Source organism: Lepidothrix coronata, unplaced genomic scaffold (assembly GCF_001604755.1).
Source record: "Lepidothrix coronata isolate B3197 unplaced genomic scaffold, Lepidothrix_coronata-1.0 Scaffold49, whole genome shotgun sequence".
NCBI lineage: Eukaryota > Metazoa > Chordata > Aves > Passeriformes > Pipridae > Lepidothrix > Lepidothrix coronata.
In genome coordinates this window covers 2827239-2854762 of record NW_016690229.1, presented here as the reverse complement: position 1 = coordinate 2854762, position 27524 = coordinate 2827239, and the positions used below count along the sequence as shown (strand labels likewise).

Genomic DNA, 27524 nt, shown 5'->3' with positions numbered 1-27524 from the left:
AGCTAAGCTGCAAGAAAAGTGAGCATAGCATGAACTGCACCAGAGAAGGACTGATTTTGTTTGGTAATCGGGCTACATTTTGGGTTAGATTTTTTTAGATTTAGGAAGTTGCCTTTTATTTAAATACTCTTTTTAAGCCTATAACTTGATAATCAAAGTCGAATATGTAGAGAGATGCAAAGGTTTAGTAATAATGATTTTACTCAGAATCAGGCCAGATAGAGGGAAGCATGGGCTGGTACATTTTTCAGCAGAAAAGTAGAGAGCCAGTGGCACAGCAGCCTTCAAAGAGTAAAGAAATCCTAGCACTGACTGCCATTCTGCTGTCAATAAATACCAGGAGGGCTCTAAGAGTTTAAAGAAAACAGCATGTAAATTTTCAGCTTAAAAGATGCATATTTATTACACTAAACAGGCAACTTCTTACAACACTGTCAGTATTTTACATTCTTAAACATGGCCTGTTCCTGTGGCAGTGACTAGAAATCCCTATTTATCCAGTACAGAACAGAATGAGAGTCAAATCCCTCCCAATACCTTCAGTGCAGGAGTGGTTCAATCATCCCTGATGGATCAGGACAGGGGTGGAGGCAGAACTATATGGCCCAGCAGCAGTGTGTGACCAAGTCCTCAACCCCTGCTCTGAGACTTGGCAACTGCAGGCTCAGTAAACACTGATCTTACATCCCAAACACTACTGGACTGCCGGATTGAAGAGCCTTACCCTGGTATCTGGTAGGAATGGGACATTCATGTGGGACCCAGGAGGCTTTGCACACTTGCACTGCAGTGTCCAGATCCCCCCTTTATACAGCCTGATCTGCAGGAGCTCAGATGTCTCGTCAGGGAGTGGCAGCCACCCAACCACGGTACTGCAGGTTACACAAACTGCATGGGGCTAAATACCAAATATTGAACACTTACACTGTTGCAGATACACTGTTGGACTGAGCATATTACACAGGCCAAGGCCACACCTTTGGGCTGCAGCTCTGATGTACCCAGGGGATGCACTTGAGCCAGTGACAGGTGACAGCTTGGAACCAACTCTAGGCTCCAGGCCAAGTCTGAATCCCTCCCATTAGGACTGCAGAGGATTGGCTGTTCTGATGTATTATTGTGCCCTTTGCAGAAAGCAAAGCTACACAGTGACATTTTGCATAGGTGTGAAATCACGAACTGGGGACAGGAACCTGCATTTCCAACTGGCAGTGACTCGCAGAGTTTTGCGAGGCACTAATCCCTGTTTGGCAGTACTGCCGTGAGCCACTTGGGGAGCACGGACAGAGTGCTGAGTCATAAGTCCAGCCTAACCTGGAGCAAACCTCCAAAAAGGCTCCTGAAACGTCCCTGAGCCTACAGCCCCTCTGTTCTGTGCAACCCCTCCTGAACAGCCCTGCCCAGACACCGTGTCTGCAAAGAGTCCAGCGGCACCTCAAACACCACAGACCCAGGCACGTTTTGAAACAGGCTATATTTTAACAGAATTTTACTTGCTGACATTAAACAGCTGATCTCTATTCCCGATGGGCTGAAAGGACAGGCTGGCCTGCCCTCCTGTGAGGTGCAGGAGGCAGTGCCTGCAGCAGGAGCGTGGCACTAACGCTGTTATCACACAGCACCAGGCAACAGGGGCCACAATTCCACATATCCCTGTCCAAGTTTAAATCTAGCAATTCCTAAAGTCAGAGCCTTGAATGTTGCAATAAGTTCTTGGCAGATTGTCTGACTTTATCTCTTAGGTTAAAAAAGAAAAAAGAAGAAAAAAAAAAAGGGGAAACATAAACGTAAACGTCATGTATAACAACGGCGTTTGCCACCCTTTGTTACCAATAAAGTCTGAGATGCAAACCTTTAGTTGGATGATTTCTCCCCTGGGCTGCAGATCTACAACAACCAAGAAGTGAAGGAAGCCAGTGAAGGCAGTGAAGCTCCTGTTTCACATGGCATCAAAGACCAGGGAAACGGGCACCTCCAGGAACCTAATGGTGTCCAGCCTCCCACGACTCGCAGCTGCATTTCAGCACAGCACATGCTGCTGCTATTTTGGAGCGTGTGTGCTATGGTGGAGGAGATGCAAGGCGGGAGGAAAGACAACCCCTGCTCATGTTCACATGCTGTGGAAAAAAAAAAATTCCAGCATGAAAAACTCCTTTGATATTTTTTTCAAACAAGACACAAGCACGGTATTTTGAAACAGACCTCCAGCCGAATTTAGAAGGTTCGCTGCAAACCAAGGGGCTAAAAAAGCTGCTTTAAAAAGGTCTTCAACCCTTTACAAGTGAAAGTGGAGGCCAAGAGAGAGATGGTTGCAACCCCACAGTGACTGGGATGTGTTAGAGAAGAAATCCTCATTCACTTATTCCCAACATCCTCCCTCTAGATTTTCTATTGAAGAGCTACACAGAGCACTCAAACAGCACGAGCTGTAACAATTTTCTGCCTTTTCTACCTGTCTGCACTTTGATTAAGCCATTTATCCATTTCCAGAGTTTGAGACACTTGGTTCACAGTCCTATCTCATTTTCCTACATTAAGCAGGAGACCTTTCAGTGCACACCACGAGGAAGCACACCCAGACCAGTCAGCAGCTCCATGACCTCTGCCAGCCTGGATCTACTCGCAGGGGGCCAAGCAATGCTCTGGCAAGAAATGCAACTATTCGCTAAGGTGACAAAACCATTTCAGCCCTACCACCAGGCAGTGTGTCATCACAAAGTCAGTAGGACAAGAAATGCTTAGAGCAGAATTTACTTCATGAATACTTCAACTTGGGCTCTCCTGAACGAAGGACAGCGGTCAGCCCTGCTTGCTAGAAAGGACTGTAAGGGAGAGGTATTGCCAAAGCATATGAATGCTGCCCACAGCATTCTGAATGTTCTGTCTGAACATTAATATTTAAATGTACTTTGAAACTAAGCCATTTAATAGGTGCAGTTAGTCAAGTAACATTTTATGCTATAAGAAGTATACGTTGCTGGCTAAATATCTGGCAACCAAAGTCACTGTGGTTGGTTGATTTAACTTCAATGGCTACTGGTTGTTTAGCCCAGAACCTCAACTAAAAGAAAGGCAGCCTGACAAACTATCTTTATTTCAAGAAAAAAACAGAGTCTGACTGGATCTATACCTACCTGTGCTGAACTGAAAGAAGAAAAACAAGCCCTGAACCACAATTATGTCTCATTAGCCAAGTCAGTGCCAATTAGGGCCCCACTTTTTGCCCACCTGAACTTGGATTTGCTTGTTTGCTGAAAGCAGTTTTATCCAGAACAAGAGCTGATTTTCATCTGCTCATACTTAACACGAAGAATGTCAAAACAACAATAGTTTCCTTCTTAAGCATGTTTGATACTGCTGCCATAACAACTTCAGCTTACAACAAAGATATATTCATTCCACCCAGTGTTTATTAACATGCTGTTTGATAAACCCATTTCATAATATTAGTTCAAATATATTTACTAATAAAAACTGGTACAGACCTCTCCTATTTTTGAAAATGTACATGAAAGCTTTTTCTTAAAGGAGTATTGTTTTTGCCAGAAGCCAACAAATGAATCCCTATTTTTAAAAAATAGCATGTTTGCCAGAAAATAAAGCGAAGCCATAAAACACCTCTGACTCTGGTCGCATAAATAAACTTGCTGAATGCTTATTTGTAATCCCAGAATATTGTATTACAGCCCTGCTGTCACGCTGCAAGACAGGAATTTCAGCGCCAGCGAAAGCCCAAACCCATTCAAGACTTTTATTTAGAAAAAGGATGGATTTTCACGCAGGCAGATTATTTATCCAAATAGCTCGCTGAATTATAATAACAATAATAATAAGCATAAAAAGGCAGGAAGTGCTGCCCAGCACCTGGCCAGAGGCTGGAGAGAGACAAGGTTGAAACAACCCCACAGTGACTGGGACATGTTAAAGAAGAAATCCTCATTCACCACCTTATTCCCAACATCCTCCCTCCCTCTGATTTTATATTGAACAGCTACACAGCGCACTTAAACAGCATCAGAGGCAGAAATTTCCTGCTCTTTCCGTTTGGCTGAGCCCTTTACCCATTCCCAAGGTTTGTGACAGTGGGTTCCCAGTCCCACCGCTGTCCTACATTGAGCACCAGACCCCTCGGCCGGGGCCGCTCACACCCCCCGGGCAGGGCAGCGGGTGCCCGGGGAACCCCCCGGTCCGGGCGCTCCCCCGGGGGGTCCCCGCCCTGCCGGGCGCTGCCCCGGGGAAGGTCAGCGCGGGGGGAGCGGGTGTTCCCTGCGCAGGCGGCGGCCGGGACCCCCCCGCGCCGTGTCCCCGGGCCGCCCTGGGCGCTGCCGCAGCCGCCCGCGGAGCCGGGAGGGCGGCCCGGGGGGACCCCCGCGGGGCTGAGGGGGCCCGGCGGGGCGAGGGCGCGGCGCTGAAGGACATTTTATCTGCCGGCGGTGCCCGGCCCCCGGAAAATGGCTGCCGGGGAGCGGGGCCGGAGCGCGGCCGCGCCGCCCGCCCGGCGCGGGGAGCGGCGGCGAGCGGGGGATGGCGGCGGCCGCCTCCTACCTTTGAATTTGAGCTCGTGCTGCGGTTCGAGGCTGAGGACCTGCTCCGCTTTCGCCATGTTCCTCCTCCTCCTCCTCCTCGGCGGTGGCGGCACCAGGCGGAGAGAGGAAGGGACGGGGAGGGAGGGGAAGGAAGAGGGGAGGGAGGAAGGGAGGGAGGAGGGAAGGCGGGCGGGGGGCGCGCCCGGCTGGTTGTTCACCCCTCGGCCGGGCGCCGATTCACCCTCCGCGGGGGTTCTGGTTCACCCTGTCCCGGCTGCTCGTTTTCTCCCTGTGCCGGCGGCGGAGCGGGGACAGCGGGCGGCGCGGTGGGGCGGCGGCTCCGGCGCACACGCTGCCCGGGCAGGGCGGGCGGAGGGCGGGACGATGCAGCACCGAGGGGCCCGCGGAGAGGCTGCGGCGGCGGCTGACGTGGGGCCCGGCCCCGCCGTGAGGGGACGAGGGGGAGGCTCCGCGCCTCCGCTCCCGGGCGCTGCTCCGGCTGCGGGAGCCTTGCGGGAAGAAAGGGGTCTAATTGGTGTTTAATCGCCGCTGGAAATCGTGATTTGTACTCGAATCCTCTTGTTGCCGAGAAGCAGCGTTACTGTAGGCCTGTGTGCCGTATGGCCTCGGGGCTGCAGGGACAGCCCTCGGGCACATCGCCGGCCCTGCCTGGCTTCCAGCGCCTTCGGCCAGGCACAGGCAGGGGAAGGGAAGCGCTCCCGGGAGAAGGAGGAGCTCCCGGGGCTCCAGAAGCTGCTCCGTGCGGGGACACCCCGGGGCAGGTCCGGGTGAGGGACCAGGGCAGCCCTGGGAACGGGCATCAAGGCACAGGAAACGCTCGCTTTTTAATAAATAAAACCAGAATTTCACGTCGTCTCAGCGATTTTAGGACATCCTCCCTCCCTTTCCTTAACTGCATTTGAGTTTTTCCTTAGGGCTTTTGTTTGTTTGGTTTGAGGTGTTTTTTGGTTGTTGTGTTTTGGGGATTGTTTCATTTGCATTTAGTTTTGTTTGGCTTTTACTCTAGTGGTTTAAAATATTTTGTTTTAAATTTACAGCTTGGTTTATTGATAGCCTTAGGCCAGTGTAATTACAGTACCAGTTTGCTTTTTTTTCCCTCCCCTCTCTTCTCAGGTTGTTTTAAACATTTGAAAAGTTCCTAAGAGTTTATGAAGCGTTGCTGTAACCTGTCAGAGGCAGGAGTTTGGGGTGCCCGTGGTACCAGCAGAAACACGCTGGTTTAAAACCTGGTAATTTCTATACACCAAGAAGTATTCATTAGGCAACTGACCTTTATATATTATAAACAGGACTTCTGGAGGAAATGCCATTTGCAGAGATAAAAAGCTTCCAGAGAACAGCAACTCAAAGTACCCAGTTATGTTGGATCCTAATCAGGGCTGATGAGCAAACAGATGAGAGGTGAATAAAAATATGTTAAGATTAACACCCCTGAGCAGGACAGTGACATACACTGAGCACATCTGCAGTGTTTACATCTCACCCTTCAGCTGCTCCTGTCCATGACAATCCCTGGTTTTCAGCTCATCTGCTTCACCACCTCCAATCCCATTTCATCTTTTTTGTTCCAAGATGTCTTTCATTCCATGCCAAACCAAACCAAACCAAACCCATAAATGTGTTTAGTATAAGTCTTGGTTTTGCATAATACAAGTGAAACCTGTGAACTCCTTCCAGCCAGGAGAGCAGGACCAATTTTTAGAAGCTTCAGCAAGGCAGGGAATTACACTCAAATACTGCTCTTCTTCCCTAAATTCCTTCTCTGATGGAGAAAGAATGGTCACACAACAGGATAGAGGAGTGCATTTTCTTTTCCAGGTCCTTGCTATTCTATTTTGCTTAGTTAATTAGATTTGGAGCCTTGGATGTTCTTGGCTTATTATTTTTGCTACTTGAAGGGGGTTAATTTTTAGCCTAAACTACAGGTTATGTCATAACATTTTAGTTCTCAAGTCAGGAGAGAACTGACTTCAGTTATATTTTGGAGTAGAGCTTTCTTGGCTCATATTGTGGAAAGGTTATCTTCTTTCACCTAATCTCTTAAGTTTTAGGTCATAGACAGATTCTCTCTCTGAGCCAGGCATTCTTAGACCAGTAATTAGTAGAAAAGACAAGCTTTATACATATCTGCAAGTTAATTGCAAGCTAACGGTGAGGAATAAGAGAGGAAGTTTTACCCAACATATAGTCACACATAATAAAAAACCCTAAATAAACAACTATTAAGTGTTGCTGCCCAGACCTTTCCGAGTTCTACTTTTCCTGAAAGAAGTACAAAGAACACCCTGAAGCGTTTGATGATCCACATCTTAAAGGGTTGGCCAGGATGTATCATCTTACCATAATTGGCACTTACCTGCTTGTGTTTGAAGGGCTCGCCCACGTTTTCATCCAGGGTGAAGTTTTTATAAAGCGCAGCATTGTTTAAGCTGAAAATTTATGAAGGCCAGTGAATGTCAGGTTTTTGTTACATGTAAATAATGTGTGTACATTTAGTGTTGTGCAGATCAGGTTCACTGAAATAGGTGTGCATGGAGGTCACCTGCAACACTTGTTACCCAGCCAGCACTCACTGTAACAATGCAGCCACAAGAAGGCAACTTGTTGCCCTGGTGGGTTTTTTGATTAACAGGAGAAAATCGGGATGAACAGTGCAGGGAAATGCTGGAGAGCATGGGAAAGCTTTGCACTGCAACAATCTTGAAGAACAGTTTCATCTGCTAAAGAACTTCTACCTTAAAAGCTATGAGACACTTGATCCAAGTAAAACATTCTCATTGTGTGTGTGCAAATCTGGTGGTTAGCATTTAGTTCCCTAGATTCCCTATGCAAACACATGCAAATGTGCCTTTCTCTCCATTTTAGCACATTCCTCGTGTCTACCTTTCTTACGCTCTCTTTGGCACATTCATGCCATCTTATACAAACGCATTTGACACTCTTCAAAAAGCAGTTTGCACACCTCTAAGAGGGAACTTCAAACTAGCAGGTAACAGTAATTTTAAGTTATTCCAGGTCTGTTAAAAAGATGACAGTGTGTGTTTCCTGCATAGGAAATGCAGGAAGCCACTTGCTTAGTAAAAACTTGTATCCAACACTTTCAGGTGAAACAGCAGTTCAGAAACAGGACTTTTTTGTTTACTTAGCTTTTGAAGGCTGTTACTAACTCAAGGTGTTCGACCTGCATCACAGATTGCAACAACAAAAGCGCATCTTTTAAGCCTCACGTAAGACAAACGAGGTAACTGTAGCCAACTCCCTATTTTTGGGCTCCACATAACCACCAGAGCAGTGGTTTAAAAAAAAGCAAGCTCTCAACCAGCTGGCTGTATTAACAACTGAGAAGGATCCCTTCCCAGCACGACGGGCCCCCATGACACTGCGCAGATATTAAAAGCACTTCACGGGTTTGATTGACAGAAACCTGGCCTAAGCAGCCGAGAATTTTACATTTCATGCAGCCTAAGGTAAAAAGCAATGTATTAAATAACTTGGCCCTGGCAGAATTTGTCAGGCCTTGCCCTGGCTGACAGGACTGTGTGTGGCCTGCAGTTTCTCAGACATGATGCTGCAAAGAAAGGAAGTGTTCCACAAAAGCTGCATTCTCTCTGCTCTTTCCCCCCATCCCTTCTTTGCACAAGATCGTCTCCTGCCTTTGTCTGTGTATACATAAACCAGGGAAAAGCTCCAGTCTCTGAACGACCAGTAGTCAGTACTTTTGGAAAACAGCTATCTGAATAGTTTGTAAATGCTATTTTAAAAGCTATTACTGACATTCCTCTTCTATAACCCTATTGCTATAGAGACTATTTTTTAAGATGTTGAGAATTTTGGAAGCATTTATAAACAAAGCCAGCACATTTATAAACAAAGCTTTTTATTAATAAAATGTTTACACCTTTTCTTTTTTTTTTTGTTTTGTTTTTGCACAATACATCAGACTGGTAGTGATTTAGCATGTTATTACACTATAAAAGTTTATTATGAATGCTTAGGCTGAAAAGGCTGTTTACATTATGTCAAATCAACATTTCTTTATTTGCATTCTATGCACTATATGGGAGTGTAACAATTCAAACAAAAAGGAGAGAACAAAAGCCTGGTTTTCCTCATTAGCATCTACAAACCAACAATACAGACAAACCTGTACACGCTCTCAGGACCAGCCCAAGAGAAGACTAAAAAAAGTCTCAAAACATTCATAAGCTTGGGAATTCATCACTACAATATTTCACCACTAGTAATCTGACTACACTTCATGCAGTGAAGCAATGGCTGGAAATTTGTGCAGTTTACAGTGCTGCAAACGCTCTGTAATTTTGAGCGGCTTGAGTTTGTTTCAGTAAGAGAGAATATAATAAGAAGGCACAGACCTTTCAACCCTTGTAACAGGTTAACTCAACCCTACACTGAAAAGGCAGAATGTTCTTACGAGGGACAAGAATTGCTGATACCAAGGTTAACCTTCACACCTAATTTTACAGGCAAACATTTATTACACTGCAAGAGCTATCTGCATATCAGGTGATTTTTGTGTCCTGAACACACAAATGCAAAGTTTCTCATTGAGAAGAAACCTTCTTTTTTTTTTTTTTAAATTCATTGTATTCAGTGTGGGGGGTAAAAGTGGGAAGATAGCCAAGAAGTCTTAAGTGTCTTGCAGCTCCAGAAATGTGATCCATTTCTGTGCCTTAAATCAATTAATTCACCGTCACAATGTCACTGCTGGACACACAATATTCAGGAAGTACAAAAAAGGAAGTTAAAATACAGAAGAGTTTACACTGTGTTACTAGAGCCTTACAGTAATTTGCTCCTTCAGGTGAATGTGCTTTTAGCCTTCATTATGTGGTAAAATACAGCTGTGGTGCAGCTCTCAGCTGCTCTAACAGTTTCCTAAAGCTGTACTAATGAATTTCTACTTTGCTTACAAATATTTGCTGTTGTAGCAGATACTTCCAGAACCTTTGTGGCAAAAAAGCCACTCGCCAGAACTATTCCTGTCTAAACCCCACAAGGAAACAAAGAACAAATTGCCAAGAAAACATAATGGATTTAATAGGCAATACATATTGTAACATGAGTAGAAGTGAGGCAAGACAGTAGCAGTGAATCTACCAAGGTGTCAGAGTTACAGCATGTCCAAGTGCAACAACTGGATGGAGTATCACACCCACACCGGGAGGTGCGTGACAGGAGGAGTGGTCTGTGCCCTTCAACATTGGGAAAAGAAGTAGCAGTTGGTTTGTTCCATAATACTTCTGTGAAAACACCAACAGAAACAAAGCAAAGGAAACCCCAACCTTCTTAAAAGAACACCTTTACAAAGGTAATTAGCTCCTTGAATAAAATTTATAGTAGTGTTTAAGCAAAAATTGAAGAACGTCAACTTGCAGGATGATGTAACAGGAACAGCAAAATTGTTTCTTCTAAGAAGTCCTGACTCTAGACTGAGAAGAGTCATCCTACTGCCTTGATTTTCCATGTAAAATAGAAAGCACCAAATAACTCTGAGCCATTAGAACTCTTTAAAGTATTTCTGAATAGCTGTTTATAGCATGTACACTCTTGACAACACTATGTTAAAAATTCAGGGGTGGGGGGAAATGGGAGGGGGAAGGAGGAAAAAGCTGACCCTAGGATCATTTTGACATGTCAGAGGCTAAGAGCATCAGTATTCTTGGATTTCAGGATAGTCTTGTATCCCTTAAAAGATTTGTTATCTGTGACACTTCATGGACAAAGTCTGGTAATGTTTGTTTGATTTTTTCCAAGTCATGAATGTTTGACTGTAGCTGAGCAAGAAATGCTCAGCATTCAGACTTTTGAGACCTCCAGAATATCACAAGGGATGTTTCAGAAACACTGGTGTCAGAAGGCCTCAATAATGTTAGGGAATTATGTTTTGGCACCTGAATTTTGTAGGATATACAAGATGAAGTTTCAAGCACATTCCTTTTGACTAGCTGGAGCCATAAGACTGAAAGGAAAGCTAACATGACTTTTTTAATATTAGAACCTGTGTTTCCATCTGACATTAGTACTTCACACCGACATCTTATTTCTGTAAATCTTCTGTCAACTACCATTACTAGTGATCTATTACTAGGGATGGGATCTGAACATAAAACATTAACAGTTTTCTTCAGAGAATTTTGTGCAGATTTTTTTAGAAGCTTAATTCCAAGTACACAATTCTCCTGCTTCAAGTAACTGACTCGTGGGGTATAAACAATCCCAGGTCTCTGTAAAACGACTTCCTGCCAGGAAAGTTAAGAAAGTTTGTCCTGCTCTCTTGTCCATGAACAGAAAAGCCTCTTTTTTTCTAGAGGTTGAAAGTGTTCACAAGAGATACATGAAGCCTTTTTAGAAACTGAGCAGGCAGTATAGAATTGAAGTCAGTGAATGATGCAGGCTTTCCTCGTGTTTGAGATGATTTTTCCCTGCTTGTCTCTAGCTATTGCTGCTGTGAGGGAGGTTCACTCAGTGAGGCTCCACTGTTCTGACAGCGTCTGTCCTGTCCATCAGCAATTCCCAAGACAGTCTTTGCAGATTGCTGACATAGCACACCACAAATAGACTACAACACCCTTACTACACACTAAAGACTGTTCCACAAGCAAGTCATTCAAACATCACTGCTACAGCTTCCTTTTCCAACTAATACTACCTTATACTGGAACTTAACACTAATTTTGAGGAATAATTTAAGCTTAATGGCATAACAAAAATGTCTTGCTGAGGCCAGCTTCTAAACCATCCAAGATATCCACCCTGAATTACTTCTTGATAATTAAATGAAGCTTTAACCACAAATTTGCTCTCCCTCAATCAGGTTAAAGGATTAGACTTCCAAATCAGTAAGCAGGCACTGTCTCCTCTCCTCTTACTCTTTTCCCAAGCAAATAAATAATCTTTCTTGAGCAGGCCAGTGGCATTAAATGTAAAGCAACACATCAAAGACTCAAGTCTGCATAAAACATCCTTCTAAACATTAACTGTCTGATCCTGCAACACTTAAAGGAAGGGTCTCACTGATGTCAGCAGAGTTCTGAAGAGCAGTGATTTGTTTTGTTTCAACATGGACCTAAGAACAAAGTCTTTACCTTCTTGGCAACAGCAAAAGGTGTTAGAATTGTCTTAGAGCTTTTCAAAGCACCTGTAACAATTTTCAGTAGTAGGATTACTAGACGTTCATGTTATTAAATGTAAGTTTCCAGATTTTGCCTTCTTGGGAATTTAGTTGTGCCAGTTTTCAGGATGGATAAAAAATATTCTACAAAATTACCTACAGCACAGATCAGGAGCCTGGCAAGGCAGCCAAGTGGCTGTTGTAATTTAGAGGGTTGGATGAAGACACCTCCCGAAACTTGGGGAGCACATTCAAGTTGCTCCAAAGCTTAAGAACTAAATATTTACCAAATTATATTTTTGTTCAAATCTGTAACTTTCACGTGAAAGAATGGTAGTGGTGTTGTTTAGAAGTTGAAACAGTTATATTCTGTCAGTAAAAAAAAATGCTCTGGATCAATGCTATGACATGCACCTCGCTACATTTTTACATACACGATACTTTACCATTCCAGACTTGTTTTGCAGGAATTAATCTGTGCCATGTGCTCTGGGAAGATGCTGCTGGAGCAGGGAAGTTGAACCAGATGACCCACTGTGCTCCCCTCCAATCTGACCCATTCTGTGATTGTGGAATTCCCTTTGAGAGCATCTGAAAGTTTGGTCTCTCTGATGAGCTCCACTCATTAAGCAGAAAGATATGGTGGAACAGAAATGTTAATCCTGAGCTTTTTTAACAACTTCTTCACAGAAAAAAGTTACTAAAAAATTTAGCTGGAACAGTTGATAATCAGCTCTCCAAACACTCAAATACTAATGTATCACCAAATAGAGAAGCTATGTTAGGACAAAATAAAATCAATTCCAGCAAGCCTAGTGCAAGATGAAAGCAGATGACCTGACAAATTATTAATACAAAAGAAACCATTCTTCTCCAAGAAAAATGAAGCAATCACCATGTGCATCTCATCCAGGGAAGACTATTGCAGCTTCCAGCTGGGGCCAATGGATCAATAAACAGTTCTCTTGACTCAGAACTTACATCAACCGTCTGTCAGTTTAAACAGGCAAGAGTTAAAGAGCAGCCTCCCTCCAGGGTTTGTAGTTTGGACAATCTCAAACACTGGCTATTTCCATGTTTTCATTAACTGCAGTAATTCAGGATCAGAACTGCAAAAGGATAGGAAGTATGCAAGGAAGTTGTATTTTTTGGGCGTGTGGCAAAGAAGGCATCATTGGCAGTGCAGGCAGGGTAAGCAAAAGGCATGACAGAAATGTAGTCACCAAATTTCATCAGAACATACTGACCCTTTCAGAAACCTCACTGCAACAGTTTGCCTGTTTTGCTCCAGAACAGCTCTCCGGGAATTGTCACGGATACAAACTAATCTGAACTACGAGTCCTTTCATTTCTTACAAACTTTCTTACATTTCCTTCAGAGAAAATACTTGAGATGATAGAAAACCAGATTAAAAACAAAGAATAAGCATCATCAACATGACCTCATTTTGATACTAAAGCTAAACAGCATATTTTAGTATATACTCAAGTCTATTAAGCTCTTCTTCTTCAAAAGTATAAAAGTTTCTCACTAGTGCTGGTAAGAAACAAAAAGTAAAAATAAATAAAATAGCACAAACAGGTATGGTCAACCTATGGTTTAATTGAATGCCTACTAAAACCAATACAGAATAAGCTAAACACTGAATTGCTAAAACCCCTCACAGATGAAAAACCCCAGGAACCAAGTGGTAACGATCTACGTTACCACATGTCTTAAGGTTACTTCCTATTTGTATTTTTGTGCCCAAAATAGGAAAGACTGGGTGCACCCCAGATGAAAGCTTGTTCAACAGACAGTCCTCATGCTGCACTGACAGCATTCTCTATTGGCCCTTTCAGATGTGACTGAAAGAGAAAGAATTTCCTCTGCCTCTGGATGAACTCACAGTGACAATACCTAAAATGCAGGAAAAAAACCTGATGGAGAGTCCCCAAGGGTTTATCCATAGGTGTGGAATGGAAGGAGTGTAGAAGATTGCATTATTTTTTACCATTTTTACATAATTTATAATACTTTAAACACTGGTCTCATAAATATACTATGAACACTTTACACATGCCAAGAAATTAAAAGCTTTCCCCAAAAACCTGTAGGTCTTATCAGAACCACTGGCAGCATCTGTTTACAGCATCTGTTTTTAGTCAGTAACCACTTAATTTAGTCAGAACTACGGGTAGGTTTTCTTCAACCAACATCTTAATATTAAAAAACTTTTGAGAACAAAAAGATGCCTATGAGCATATCAATTTGCCTTAAAGTGATTACAGTCAGCATGAAAGAAAGATTGTCTGTGGTTTAATATCTGTTGCTTGTGTCCCCACCCCCAGAGCATATCATCTTTAAATAAAAAGTGCAAATGGGATTTGGGGACTGGATGGACTGATTTGCCTACTATTTTATCTTCAGTTGCTTATTCTGTAGCCATCTCACACCAACTGTCCCACCACACTTTGGATTAGCTACACTTAAATTTAAAATAAGGCTCACTGAAGAAAAGGAAGAAATGACATCTAACTTCCAGACTCCTCCCACCCTGATGTCCCACAAAAGTGCTCATTTCCCTTTTTACAAAAAAAATAAAAACAACCACCACCAAAAAAAACCCTCCTCAAACCTTGATTAGAAAACTATTAAACCTTTCAGTTCTACCACCCATATAGTCACCTTCCTGTCAGGCAAGGCCAAAAAAAAGTGATGACGGATTCCCTTTGAACGCGAGAGACACCCCACGGCATGGCGGCTGCAGTCCTGTCTGCCAGCGGGCGGCTGTCGGATGAGCTGGTCCCTTTTTTTGGGGGGGACCCCGGGTGTGTGAAACACCAGCAGATAAAGATCTAAGACTGAGAATACAAACCCAACGTGAACTATGAACTTCCAAGACCACCTACTGTATGAACAAGTTTGACTTTCTAAGGGGGTCGGTCAACAGCAGCTGCGCTTCGTCACCGATGGCTGTCTCCGGAGTTTGAAGCCCTTCCCGCTGGACGGGGGGTTGGTGTCGGTCGATGGAATTCTGCGACCTACAAGGAGGCAGGAAAGGAAATTTATAGCAAATGTTACACTTGAAACTAATTCCAAGCACTCAGTGTATATTTTGTGTATAAAAATGCACCTTCAATTAGCTGTATGACATTAGGGATGACATTCCTGCCTAAGAGGATGGCAGCAGGAGTCTCCATCGTGTCTGTAAGAGGTACAGCTGCACAAAGGAGGAGCAGAGGCAGTTTGGAGCTCATTTAGCAGCGTTTACTCTTCAGGTTCATCTAGACCTGGCCAGCTGAGCTGTAAAAGCACTCAGAGCAGACACTCTGCAGGATGCAATGCCATCTGGAATATCTTCATTGAGAACTCCCATCCTGACCCATATTTGCACAGATCACCCGCACCGGGCTTAGCACCGAGGTGCTTGTGGAGAGAGCAGCTTTAGTCATCTCATCAGTCTTCAAAATGGACTATTCCTGGTTGAGTATTCCTTTCTGAGAAGGATTTATGACTTTTTTTCCCCCCTGTGATTTATTCAAGATCAATTTTAGAGAGCAGCTATTAAGTCAGTAAATCAGGAAGCCAATCTACAGCACATACTTTTTACATCAGCTTCAATATATTCAGCTGTTTAGAAAGACCTATTTTTTTTCCTAAGTCTAACGTTTCTGTAGTTAGCCCTCTTTTCACAGGCAGGCTGATGCACCTGCACACTGGTGTTGCTACTTGCCACATATGGCCCAAATAATATTGCATGGAACTCACTTTGGAATACTGTCTGCTTTTTATTCATAAGCATAAAAAGTATCATTGTTGTCCCCACCACAGATGAGACAGAAAGATTTGCAATTTAATATAACAAACCCCCAAGATACCACAAAAATACTCGTGGAAAATCTACATGCAATAGTTGCTATTTCTCATGCAATAATTTGGCATTTATGAATTCTTCTGTTTTTAAAAATGCACTTTTTTAGACCAAGTACAAACACTAAGAGCGAGAACTCAATTCCTTTTCTCCGATGTATAAAGTCTGGACCTTCCTCATGCCTTTTCCTTTCCCCTCCATGACCTTGGAAGTACTAATTGAAACATCCAGTAACAGACATAGTAAGATGAGACTGAATTCTGACATGAGTGCCCTGCTTGCTATTTATCCAACAGCATCACAGTGGGCTTAAAATCTCTAGAAGGAATATTTAGAGGTCATTAGATGACCAAAAATTCATGCAGCTCATTTTGCAGTTTGTATTCCTGTCTGATTGTAAAAAATTTAAGTCAGTATACTCACACCTCAATAGCACAAAACTAATAAAGAAATCAAATTTCTACTTGAACTTGTTGCAGAAGAAAGTATATTAACTGTTTCAATACTTACTAATTTCTATAAAGAGTTCATTAATGTTTATTGCATTTTTCGCACTTGTCTCTACAAATATTGCATGAATGGAATCTGCATAGTCTTTAGCATCTTTTTCCATGACTTCTCTGGAAAAACAAAGCAAAAAAAAAATCCATGAGTGCAAAACCCCCCTCATTATTCAAAACCTTAAGGGATAGATTAGGCTTTTAAGTGTCTCCTGTAAAGGGTATTTTCTATTTTACCTGTTTGGCATCACAGTGCTCCCTCATGCTGAAGTTGATGCTCATTCTTTACTCTGTGCTGTCTCCCTGCCTTGAGGTTTGAGCACAATCCTAAACTAAGCAAGGCCTTAATCCATCTGACAACACTGCAGAGGTTTTGTCTCGAGTGCTCTCAGTGCAGTCTGCAATCAATTGTTCTGGGTGTGTTACTCACACACTCACCAGCTTTAGATGTGCTGACACGATCCTAAAGCATTAATTCCAAAGATCTGGAGTGTTTCCTACAACTGGTAACAAACCCAAGTATCTCCCAACACTGCACAAATCATTAGGGCAGCATTTACTTTGCACGAAGATGCAGCTATAAAGAGGAACATCTTTACACTGAGCACACAACCACAGAGCCCAGCAGTGGAATAGTTATTCTGCACCCCAAAGCAGGCAAGTTGATAATGAAGTAAGTTCCTTAAACAACTTGAAAAAACCAAACCCTAATAGGTGCAGAGAGGCCTGGACTATATGTTGCATCACTTGACATACAGTTTCTACAAAACACAGGCTACTTTCAGTAATGAGAAACTTTAGAATATCAAGAGCACACACTGATCAGTGACTCAAATATTGCCTCTGACTAAAGTACAAGGAGTCTTGCTCATTAGCTTGAATAGTAACGTTTACATAATTCATGATTGCCACCTAAGCACCAAGAAATGAGTGTGAATCTGAATACTGTTCCAAGTAGTTTTAAGCTGTATGTCCTTCAAGAGACATGCTACTTGTAACAGAAGTTACTAGAGCTCACTAGATGACTGCTATATATTAACAATTTGTAAAACTATTCTAAGAACCCCCCCTTGCAGTGGTTCTTTAAACACAGAACCATCTGTCTCCTTTGAGACACCAGCTGTGGTACCTTTTCCAATGAAATCTAAACCCAAGAAGTTTACACACACCTTCTTTCTGAACTCTGGCTTATTAAACCAGGACATCAATAAAAAAAGCCTTCTTTTGTTTTTAGTACATGCCTTCTTGAAAGTTTGGCTGTTCATAAAATTTCTCAAGAGCTTTTCCCGCTCCCTGCAACTATTTTGGCCACAGCCAATTCCACCCCAATATTTGAGCAGGGAAGGAAGGCACCTGAACAAGCAAGTCAGAAAAACCTACACAATGCTTTCCAACAGGCTTGATATTTTTCCTAACAAAATGAGGTGCTACAGACTGACAGGGGCACTTCTTACAGAGTGAGGTAAACAGCTTCTATTACACTATAGTTTCACAGGCAGTTTAGGTTTGTGTAACTTGGCACTGCCACCAGAAAAGGTAATCCTGTCTCCCAGTAAACTGCTCATTCCTAACCCTGCTATCCCCACACTGTTATGCCAGCGAGTGTTCATGGTGTGAGAAAGATAAATACACTTGGATGGGTTCTCTTTTTATTTTTTTTAAGGGGTTAGTTTTAATCTGGATCCATTTTACAGCCCCATTTACTGCCAATCACACATCTACTCACAGCAGCACTGGGGAGGAAGTGGGCAAGACCATCCAAGGGCAGCCTAACCACATCTTCTGACAGTAGAAACAGCTCAAATCCCCTGTGAAACTACAGTGCTAGAGCAAAACAGCTTAAATTGTTCTGTAGCTTTCAGCTGCTCTGAAATCCTAAAACATTTAGCACTATGGGCTTAAGGGAAAACCTCCAACCTGACAACAGTTATTTACCTCACATCATTGAGATCACACTTATTTCCTGCAATAGCTACAACAATGTTGGGAGGTCCATGCTGGCGAAGCTCTTTAACCCAGTTCTTTAACGTTGAGAATGTTTCCTGATGGGGGACAAAAAAAAAAAAAGGACAGAAGCAATTAAGAGTCAGAACTGGCCCATGACACAGAAAAAAAAAAAAAAAACCAAACAGAAATTGTAATGCTGGATAAGGATAAATTTCTTACCTCTTTTGTGATGTCATACACTATAATGGCTGCTGCTGAGCCTCTGTAATACATCGGGGCTAAAGCACGGAACTGAAAAGACAGACAGACAGACAGACAGCATGAACGTCACCTTCCCCTGACCTGCAGGATTTCATCACCGTTATTAGTACTGTTGAAAACTGTACTTTAAAGGTCACGAGTGGAAAACCTTTCTTTACAATTACAGTGACTGTGCAGCAGAGCACATCGGGGCCCAGCAAGGCATTGTTCTCCAAAGGGCAACCCGGAGCTGGGTTGGGATCAGCAGCACACCTACTGCAAACAGCAGGAATCAAACCTGAGCTTGTTTGGACTAGATTAGAATCTCTCACCTGACAGACTGTCAATTATACACAAACTCAACTCAGTTAAACACCAAACAAGGAGAAAAATAGAGCAAGAAGCAAGTTCAATTTTGACTAAGACAAAAATTTCAAGAAAATTAATATCTATTAATGCTGATGTGAAATGTTCAGAAGTTAGTGTCAAGCTCTAGCCCCATGGATCAGTCCCAGAACTCTTAAATGCTAGAAATGCTGGTTTCTTCATAATCTAACTTAAGGTTTTAAAGATTTCACTTCAGTTTTTCTCTCAAAAATTAGAAGCATGTTTAAAACTAAAAACTGCAAAAGGCCACAACTGTGTGACCTGTTGCAAGCAGAGCTTTAAGGAACAACACTAGGCAGTAAAAGGCTGCAGTAATTTTCTTGTTATTTTCAGAACTGAATCTACAGCAGGTCTATTTGGATGGTAGGCCATTTTCAGGGTACAAACCAGGCCTGTATCCTTGCCCTGAGAGAGTGTTATGAATCCAGGACTGAAAAAAGTCATAAACCACATGATTAAGTTGCATCAAAAGTATCAATGAAACATTCTTATAAACACTGTGATATTCTGCCAACTTAAAAAAAACCCAAGACAACTAATCTAGCAACCAAAACCCTCCATCAGAGTACAGAGTGAACTGCATATATTGCTTCCATATAAGCACATTTAGAACTTTTGTGCATCTTGTTACTCAGGGTAAAAATAATGAATTGGATACAGTTTTTCATAAAGGCTTATTCAGTTCTAATAAAATATCAATTTCCTTTTGCTTAGTGCAGTTCAACTGAGAGCAATATTATAAATCATAAAAATCTTGCTATAAAGCAGAATTCCAGACCATTTACATTTGGCTCTCAAATTCTGTTTTGAAAATAGGATTTTGAACACAAAGTTCAGAATATAAAAATATTTAATAGTGAGAAAGGGAAACATGGGCAGGCATTCAGTTCATTGGGACATAATCCCTCTCTTCCTCCTAAGCACTAAAATGTAAAGGGAAACATATTTGGTAAACCACCACTTGGACTGGTTGCAACCTGGCTTTTTGATTATTTGACTATTTACATTGGGAATAAACCAACTTTCACTTGCTGATTTTGTGTTACTCTCATTTCCTGTCTGCTAACACTTAGATACTTTTTTCCACCTTAAGAGCAGTCGGCAGATAAAATATATTAACAAAACAGATGTTACCAGGAACAGTGAATTTTCCTTTTGCAATATTTCCAAAGACTTCAGCTTGCCCTCCAGCCTCCAATTCATGTTCTGACAGAATTGTTAAGGCTACATAATGTAATTATCCAGAGAAACTCAAAACTGTTAAGAAGGCAAAAATCCTAATTGCTGTAAGTAACCTTTTATCAGTTTGAGTCAGTGTAGAAGAAAGGAGGGAAGAAATAAGGTGTGTGTTTAGGGCAATGAGGTGTGTGAAGTGAATTGGTGCCCATTCCCACCTCTGAGAACAAGGGAGTGCCCAGGGCAGTGTAGCACTAGTTGCTGCTGGGCTTTTGAAATAGCAAATGCTTCTCAAGAAGCCAGGACTGTGAATTCCGTGCGTTCCACATCACAGCTCAGCAGAGAGATCCTAGTTCCAAGAATGGTGTGGATGTTTCTGGTATTCCAGATCACCAGGGAGGAGATCCCTTCCATAATTCATTGTCAGATGTGTTGCATGACCAGAAAACTCTGGGACAGATTTCAGGGCAAGGTGGGTACGCAGCCCATTTGTGACTGGCAGTGAGTGACAGTGCTGTCCTGTTCTGGACAAAGAAATGCCTGTGAAGGTACTGCATCATATCAAACTAAATATCCTTGCTCACATTCCCTGCTTATATTGGGGTTATATTCATGGTTATATTGGGGTCTCACAGTAAGTTCTCTCAGGTATGGAACATGAGCTTCACAGCTATCACAGCTCTTGGGTCAGAGCCCTGTAAGACCTTTCCTTTTTTTGATTTTAATAAAGATATCGTTCAACTTGTACAGAAGAAAATTAAAGAGGTATCACTCAGTCTAAAAATAGACAGAGACAAGGAACATGCTGGTCATGTACAGAGATGCTTCCTCCGATTGCAGTGTGCTGAATCCAAACCACCCTGTCAACTTGTTCCTTGCAAACACAGTGGACAGGACAGAATTGCTGACATGTAATGGATGTTTCCTGCCAAGCTGTGGCAGGCATGTTTATAAAGCTTTCCAGTTAAGAGTACCAACCTCTAAAAATTCAGACTCTACCTCTCAGGATATCACATTTCAGCCTCAACATTCCCAAATGGGCTAGGATGTTCACTTAAGACAAACTATTTACAGCCAATGCTGACTGACTGTTAGTAATGGAAGGACTTGAGATATTTTTGATAACATGGATACTCTTGGACATATTCCTGGGAAACATCCCTGACAACATAAGTTTGCTTTATATGGGGCTGTTGGAAGGAAATGAATTGTCATTCAAAATCTACAGCACTGAAATGCAACACAAATATCCTTGAGTTACTTTCTAGCCACCAAGGCTGTTATCAAGCTAAAAAGCTGGAAAGGCAGTTCCACCAGGAACCCAAAAGTGAATCTGCACTGACTGAGCCTTTACAAGGTGTTTTGTTTGTTTGCTCCTATTGAGGGGTTGTTTGTTTGGGCTCTGTTTCTCAAGCCAATCCTGAAAAATAGTAAAGCTGCATTTGCCAGCTGTTATCCTGAAATAATGACCCAACCTTTGTTACAGTTAACTCACATCCTAAATAAACTCATCAGGAGTAACTGGCACCTGCCAGTAGTTAACTTGCAGTCAACAAACTGCAAGAATAAGCACTGCTAATACAGCTGCTGTGATTCCTACCACTGTTACTAGTAATCCATAAACAAGCAAGTTCACTAGCAAAGTTGCCCTTTAAAATTCCAAGTAAAAATCCTGTAAATTAATTAACTGGGTTTTCATTTGACTAGTCATTTTCTTGAGAGCTGTTGTTGCCTCCTCTCAGAACTGTGCATGCTGCAAAGATCAGAACCCCAAACTACCAAACTGAAATTTAAATTACAAACCAGATTCCTTTGACAAAGCTTCTAACACCATCAGATTTGATTAGCATTGTGATTGCAGGGGCAGAGTTGAAAAGCAACCCAAACTCTGGCCACAGCTTTCATCACAGGTATTGACTCTACGTACCCGCTCCTGTCCAGCTGTATCCCAAATCAGGAATTTATGCAGCTCATTCTGATACTGTACAGTCTTGGTCATAAATGAGGCTCTGGAAAAAAAATACAGTTTATGTATAAATCCTTAGAACATTCATTACCACCATGAGCTTCCAGAGAGGTTCACATTCCAACAAAAGTGCCTTCCCCACACATACCCACACAAACTGATGGAGAGTTTCAGATAAAAAACACTGAAATTAATGAGGATGAAATTTCCTTTCTGAGCCTGAAATTCAACTAACAAAACACAACATGAATGCCAATTATAAGCTTTAATTATTAAAAAGCTTTTGATAAAACCACAGGATGTATCACCCAAAGAACCCAGAAAGGTCAGCCTTTTAACAATATTCTCCCTAAATGAAGGAATCATCACAGCAAATCACTTCAGTGTACACTGGAAACCTCCAGAGGGAAAGAGGTCAAATCCTTCCCTTTGTATCAGCTTTTTCTATCTCTGTACTAACATTCAGGTAAATGTTGGTATGTCCATACTTGGGAATAAAATATGGGAGATTTGTATCACTACTGGTATGGGAGATTTGTATCACTACTGGTAGGTGTTAAGAGGACAGAGAAATCAATAATGAGTAACCTGCTTGCTGTCTGCACTCAGTGCAGCTCCCAAACCCTGTCTGTCATTATATACTTAGTTTGCAGAGGCTCTTGGACTTCCACAAGACAAAAAAAAAAAATAAATCTCTCCTATTCTCCAGCTGCTTCTCCCCTCACCCAAATTCTAGATCTTTTACAGTAAAATATTGCACAGTACTTTGTGGTTTACTTGATCTGCTTTAGATGAATCAGTGTATTTCCCATAAGAACACAAATTCAGAGAACTAATCTTTTACAAGAGGGAGTTCTTGGCTATATCTATTACCTGTAGGCACATTTTTTTATTAGAAAAGCCACACAGTGAATTCAAATCCTTGTAAAACTGGAACTATAGGTGACATGAGATCCTACATTGTGATCCTGAACACCTTTTATATGATTAATGCTTGTCACTTGAAAATACTACAGACTTCCAAACTTGCTTTCCTGTCAGTTTTGGACAGGATTCTGAAGGTACTGGAGCCTCTTCCAGCACCCCAACTGTACTTGCTGTACAGTCAGACTCAGCAGGAGCCTTTCAGCATGATCAACAACATTAAATGCCCAAGACTCAAGTTTGTCTTGGATCTGAAGTACCACCAGGGCACAGATTTTAATCATGTTCCTGACACTTTTGTATTCATTATATCTGGAGTCTTTGGACATGTTTCAATGCTATAGGAGGACAAATAACTATCTATGTTAAAAAAAAGGGAAAGGGAGCAGTTACACAATGCTTCCAACTGTTTGGAGGTAACTTTCTCCCCATTCCTTAAGCCCAGCTCATTTGCCAAATAGTACATCAAGTCTCCAAAGTTGATTAGTCTTTTAAGAAGGCAAATATAAGGTTGCAGAACTCCTGCAAAGGAAGGGCCTAATTGCAATGCATTTCAACACCATTAACTAGTTGATGTATTTCTGCACTGAGTAAAGAAAAACAAAGTGATAGGAGTATCTCTTGTAAAGCACAGCAGAAACTTCCACTTCCTTAAGACTGCTGCAAAATAAGCACCAAATCCAAATTCTCAGGTCAACATGGAAACAGTTTCCTAAATCATTGATTCTCACTGAATTTATCTTCCTTGGTTCCATAAACCAAAACATGCCTGTACAGTCAATATGAACTGCACAGCTGTGTTTCTGTAATTCACATCACAACTAAACATCCCAAGTGGTAGCTGACAACAGAGGTTAAATGTGGCTTGAAATTCTTTGCCAATTGGATCAACAAAAGCCTCCAAACGAGTTATCCCTGATGACTTTTAGTAGAATAATGTCTGGTTTGTTACTACATTTCCTTGCTGCTTCTCCCAGCCAAGAAGGCTCTGTAACTACCTGAACAAGATGTACCTGAAAGCAGTTTGATACTCATAATTGTTTTTTGATGCTATAATGAAAGACTAGGTATTCTGCAGTACCTAGAGACAGATACTGGTTAAATGTGTCCTCAACACCCTGAGAGGACAAAAGTTGCAGAATTCTGATAGGGCTTTTACAGCTGCTCATGTTTGAACTTTTGTGATGAATATTCACAACAACAAAGTGTGATTGCTCAGACAGTTCTGAGAGGAATGAAAACAGAACAGGAAACAAGACCGTACCTCAGTCATGAACTCAAACATGTATCCCATGAAGTCAAAATATTTTCAGCTTTAGTTTTGTAAGGTGCTCAAAACTCCTCTCTAATCCTTAGTTTGTTCTTTCCACCTACTAGTCTCAAACAGGAAATAAAAGCAAGGTCTAAAATAAATTTCAAAGTTAATCTGCTTAAACTTTTGGGTCTCTGTATCTTATTGGAGCTTCACACAACCCCTGCATTTGGGCAGGTTTTGATTCATTTATACTACTGTAGCAAACTACCAAGTCCTCAGACAAGGGAATGATTTTAAGACTGGTAGAAGATAGATTTTGAGTCTGTCACTTCAATCAAGTGTACTAATCTCAGTACTGTCATTAAACCAGTGAAGGAAAATTCTCTTGTACACACCAGCCTCCTCACCACAATGGCTAACACCTTCCAACAGCACCTGAACTCCCTACACAGTGACAGACATTCCCCTGGGAAGACACATGCAAGGGATTTCTTTGGATTCCTGCCTTCCAACACGGAGGTGCTACATTGCAGGGAGGAGAATAAAAGGAGAAAACAAAATCAACCCACACACCAGTCAGAAAATCACCAGATCAAACCAAACTGACTCCAGAGGAAAGACAACAAGATTGGATGAAGTTCATTCCAAAAGCTGCTGCTGTTAACAGGGAAATTTAAACAAAAGCACGCTTCCCACAGAACATCTTGCGAGTCCATACCAGTATTTACACTCAAAAAGTGTGTGTGGGGGGAGTGTAAGGGGAAAGAGAGATCATGGGGAGCCCAATTTTTTAGAAGGACAGGATGAGACACAGCTGATCTTTATCAGCAGGATCTCTTCTGGTCAGAGCTGCAGTAGAGCCCGTGTGACACCTGAGACAGGAAGCTGCACCGACACCCCCACACACTCCTGGGCATCAAGCAAAGTGTGTCCTCCCCTAAGCCAAGGACTGCTTCTGATCAAAGCAGCCCACAAGACACTTGAAAAGCAAAAAGAAAGACAGCAAAAGAAATAAAAAGGTCCAGCTACTTCCTACTGCCCTTCCTTCTACTCATTTGAGGATTTGAGCTCAGTAATGTTGCTACTCTGAGGCTCAGCTTTTAAACACCCTCCTTCCCTGTGAGACCAACTGCATGAACAGTTTCACCAGTTACTTTTGTGTGTGCATTGCACATAGATGTGTAACAATGGAACTAATTCAGGGAAAGATCTACAACCTAAATTATTATGTTAACCACCTTCAAAACCTAGGACACTTGTAATTGTACCTGAGTATTTAAAAAAAAAATATTAAAAACCGTGTAGTTGCATAATAATTAGAAGTTGCAATTTAAAGGTAGTGCATAAGAAAAGAGTGTTGTCCCTTTAGCAAAAGCATCTATAGTGTAATTTATTCACTGTTAGCTTAGATAAACAATAAAAAATGGGTCCAGATCTTACAGATGAACATGTGAGCTTCACAAGTGCTGAGAACACTCCTACGTGTCCTAAGGCAGCTCAGGAGCTTCACTAAGGCTGCAGTCATGTTTATTGCCACATTTAGCTGCCACACACGAAGAATCCTCGAGCGATCTATTCAGATAATTTCATTTTATTCATGAATAAATCACATCTGCTTTATTCGGTTTCTTACCCTATTGTTGGGTTGATGTTGGGATCAAAGCTATCTTCTACAAATCTCCACACGATACTTGATTTGCCCACACCAGTGTCCTAAAAAAAGAACAGAAACAGTTGAAAGTGACATTAGTTACTATAAACAGATGATATTTTGTCCTCAGATCTTGCAGTACATGGTGATAATACATTCCTGCCGAGAATCTCAGAGAAATTAGATGATGAAATACTTCAAGTATTATAGTAATTTAGTAGAAAAAGGAAAGGCCTGCGACAAGTCACAGTTTTCTAAACGAAATTGCTGCGACTTTTCATGAAGGACTATAAAAATCTGCATTCACACTTATTATTTATTATTCAAACTTTTCTTTTCCAAACTTATGCAAACCTTGCAATTGAACAGCAGCAGGGAAAGACCACTATTAGTAAAATACACAGCAACTGAGTATGGCTTGGCAGGATGGAGGACCAAGGGAACACGTGGAATTATACAAGTGTGACACATGCATTTAACCTCTGACTAATGCTGTCCCACCCTGCTTAATGAAAGACTTGAAATTTCTTCTGTGACACACCTGAAACATGTTACTAATGCAACTCTACAAATGGTAGGAGAGGAAACATAACATGAAAATTCTGGGTCGTGTATGTTTTTGCACCACTGATTCCATGGTGAAAAAGTAGATATATTGAAGTCATATCTAGAACTGAAATTACTCAGTAAACTCTTCTCAGTAGATGGACATCTTAAATTGTAATGTAATTAATACATTCGAAGACCAACTTCTTGCTTTATATCTCCAGAGTCATCAAAATTTTAATGAAAAAAAACCCTGAGGAAGTGCTTCACTGAAAATGAAGTTGTACATTATTCGTATGATTTTTTGAATCTTCTGAATATTGCAGTAAATTTGGGTGCAGTACATATGACTCGGTTTACCCCGTCAAGCTGTTTTTCTCTCAAGGAAAAGCATATTATCCCAGTTCTTCTAAAAAAACAACATTTTATATTGCTTGCAGTCTTATTAAGCAGAGCAAACCTTAAACAGAGAAATACAGATGTGGCTCCTGGCTCTGGGAGTTCAAGGACCAGTTTTCCTGGGTGCTTATTCTCTTCTTACCTGACAAAAGGCTTCTCAGGTCGGGTGGACACAAACAGCAGTTACCCCAAATGCTTTCGTAACGCGAAGGGCACACAAACACATAATTTTCCCCTCTGAAGGTCAATGTGGCCATTTAGAAGCAGAAAACTCTTGCCCGACCCTGTTCAATGCAGGGTTTAGATGCAGGTGGTGGCACCTCCACCTGCTCAACGAGAGGCTCCCTGACTAAACCAAGACTAAATTCACAGCCCTGAATTCTTTAAACTTCTGCTTCAGTTTGCACCACGACTCCTTCTTCCCCCACCTGCAAGGCTTCCAAGCCTCCGTATGTCCTTAAAATAAAAGTTCAGGCCCCTCCCTCTCTCCCACCACTTTGATTTCAGGTGCTTCTATTTACCTTGCGAGCTCCAAGCCCAGAACAGCTTGTGAGGAAGAGGGAAGCACAGGCTGGATGTTCGTGCTTCCTCTCTCATTTTTAAAAGAAGAACACGGGGAAAAAAGGACCGATATTGACGGCTGGCAAACGCCTCCCCTGAGGAGGGGAAGGCCCGCTCCCCTCAGGGACGGGGCGAGGGGCACCCTCCGCCCAGGGAGCGGATCCCCGCGGCCGGAGCCTCTCCGGGCTCTGACAGAGGCTCCCCACCATCACTGCGGAGGCTCTCCGGGCTCTGACAGAGCCTCTCCCTCCCGCTCCCACCCTCCCTTCCGCCGCCTCACACTTACCCCCAGAAGGCAAACTTTGAGCTCCCTCAGCGCCATGGCCGGGCGGGCTGCGCCTTCAGCGAGCGCCTGAGACGCGGCCCAGCTCGATCATCGCGGCCGCCCCGCGCCCGCCCCGGTTACCCGCGCCCCGCGCTCCTCCTCAGGCTGCGCGGC

General features: G+C 42.4%; 2 protein-coding genes across 5 annotated transcripts in view; both read right to left on the bottom strand.

Annotated features, from left to right (window-relative positions):
- Positions 1-4867, bottom strand: part of VAPB (VAMP associated protein B and C) — a 38412-nt gene extending 33545 nt beyond the window's left edge. Inside the window, exon 1 of one of the 3 annotated variants that reach the window (XM_017815249.1) lies at positions 4546-4867. In XM_017815249.1, the coding sequence (XP_017670738.1) occupies positions 4546-4603 (58 nt within the window). In that variant the 5' untranslated portion in view covers positions 4604-4867. The remainder of the gene's footprint in view (positions 1-4545) is intronic. The other 2 variants (XM_017815250.1, XM_017815251.1) reach the window with 2 other exon arrangements.
- Positions 4868-8407: 3540 nt separating this feature from the next.
- On the bottom strand, positions 8408-27481 carry RAB22A (RAB22A, member RAS oncogene family). 2 transcript variants are annotated; one of them, XM_017815236.1, is made up of 7 exons: positions 27372-27481; positions 25562-25641; positions 21711-21792; positions 18200-18271; positions 17969-18075; positions 16044-16153; positions 8408-14703 (listed from the first exon to the last, which is right to left on the bottom strand). In XM_017815236.1, the coding sequence occupies exons 1-7, from the start codon at positions 27405-27407 to the stop codon at positions 14606-14608; spliced, it is 585 nt and encodes a 194-aa protein (XP_017670725.1). In that variant the 5' UTR covers positions 27408-27481; the 3' UTR covers positions 8408-14605. The 2 variants fall into 2 exon arrangements, with proteins under 2 accessions (XP_017670725.1, XP_017670727.1); XM_017815238.1 differs by lacking the exon at positions 18200-18271.
- Positions 27482-27524: the final 43 nt, after the last annotated feature.

Bases quoted from the DNA above. Each gene is read 5' to 3' on its own strand.
- RAB22A (XM_017815236.1), bottom strand. From the start codon at position 27,407: ATGGCGCTGAGGGAGCTCAAAGTTTGCCTTCTGGGG. The intron at 18,272-21,710 runs GTACGTAGAGTC...CTGTCTTTTCAG, and splicing joins ATACAGCTGGACAGGAGCGG to TTCCGTGCTTTAGCCCCGAT. The intron at 14,704-16,043 runs GTAAGTATTGAA...GCCTCCTTGTAG, and splicing joins TGAACTCTTTATAGAAATTA to GTCGCAGAATTCCATCGACC.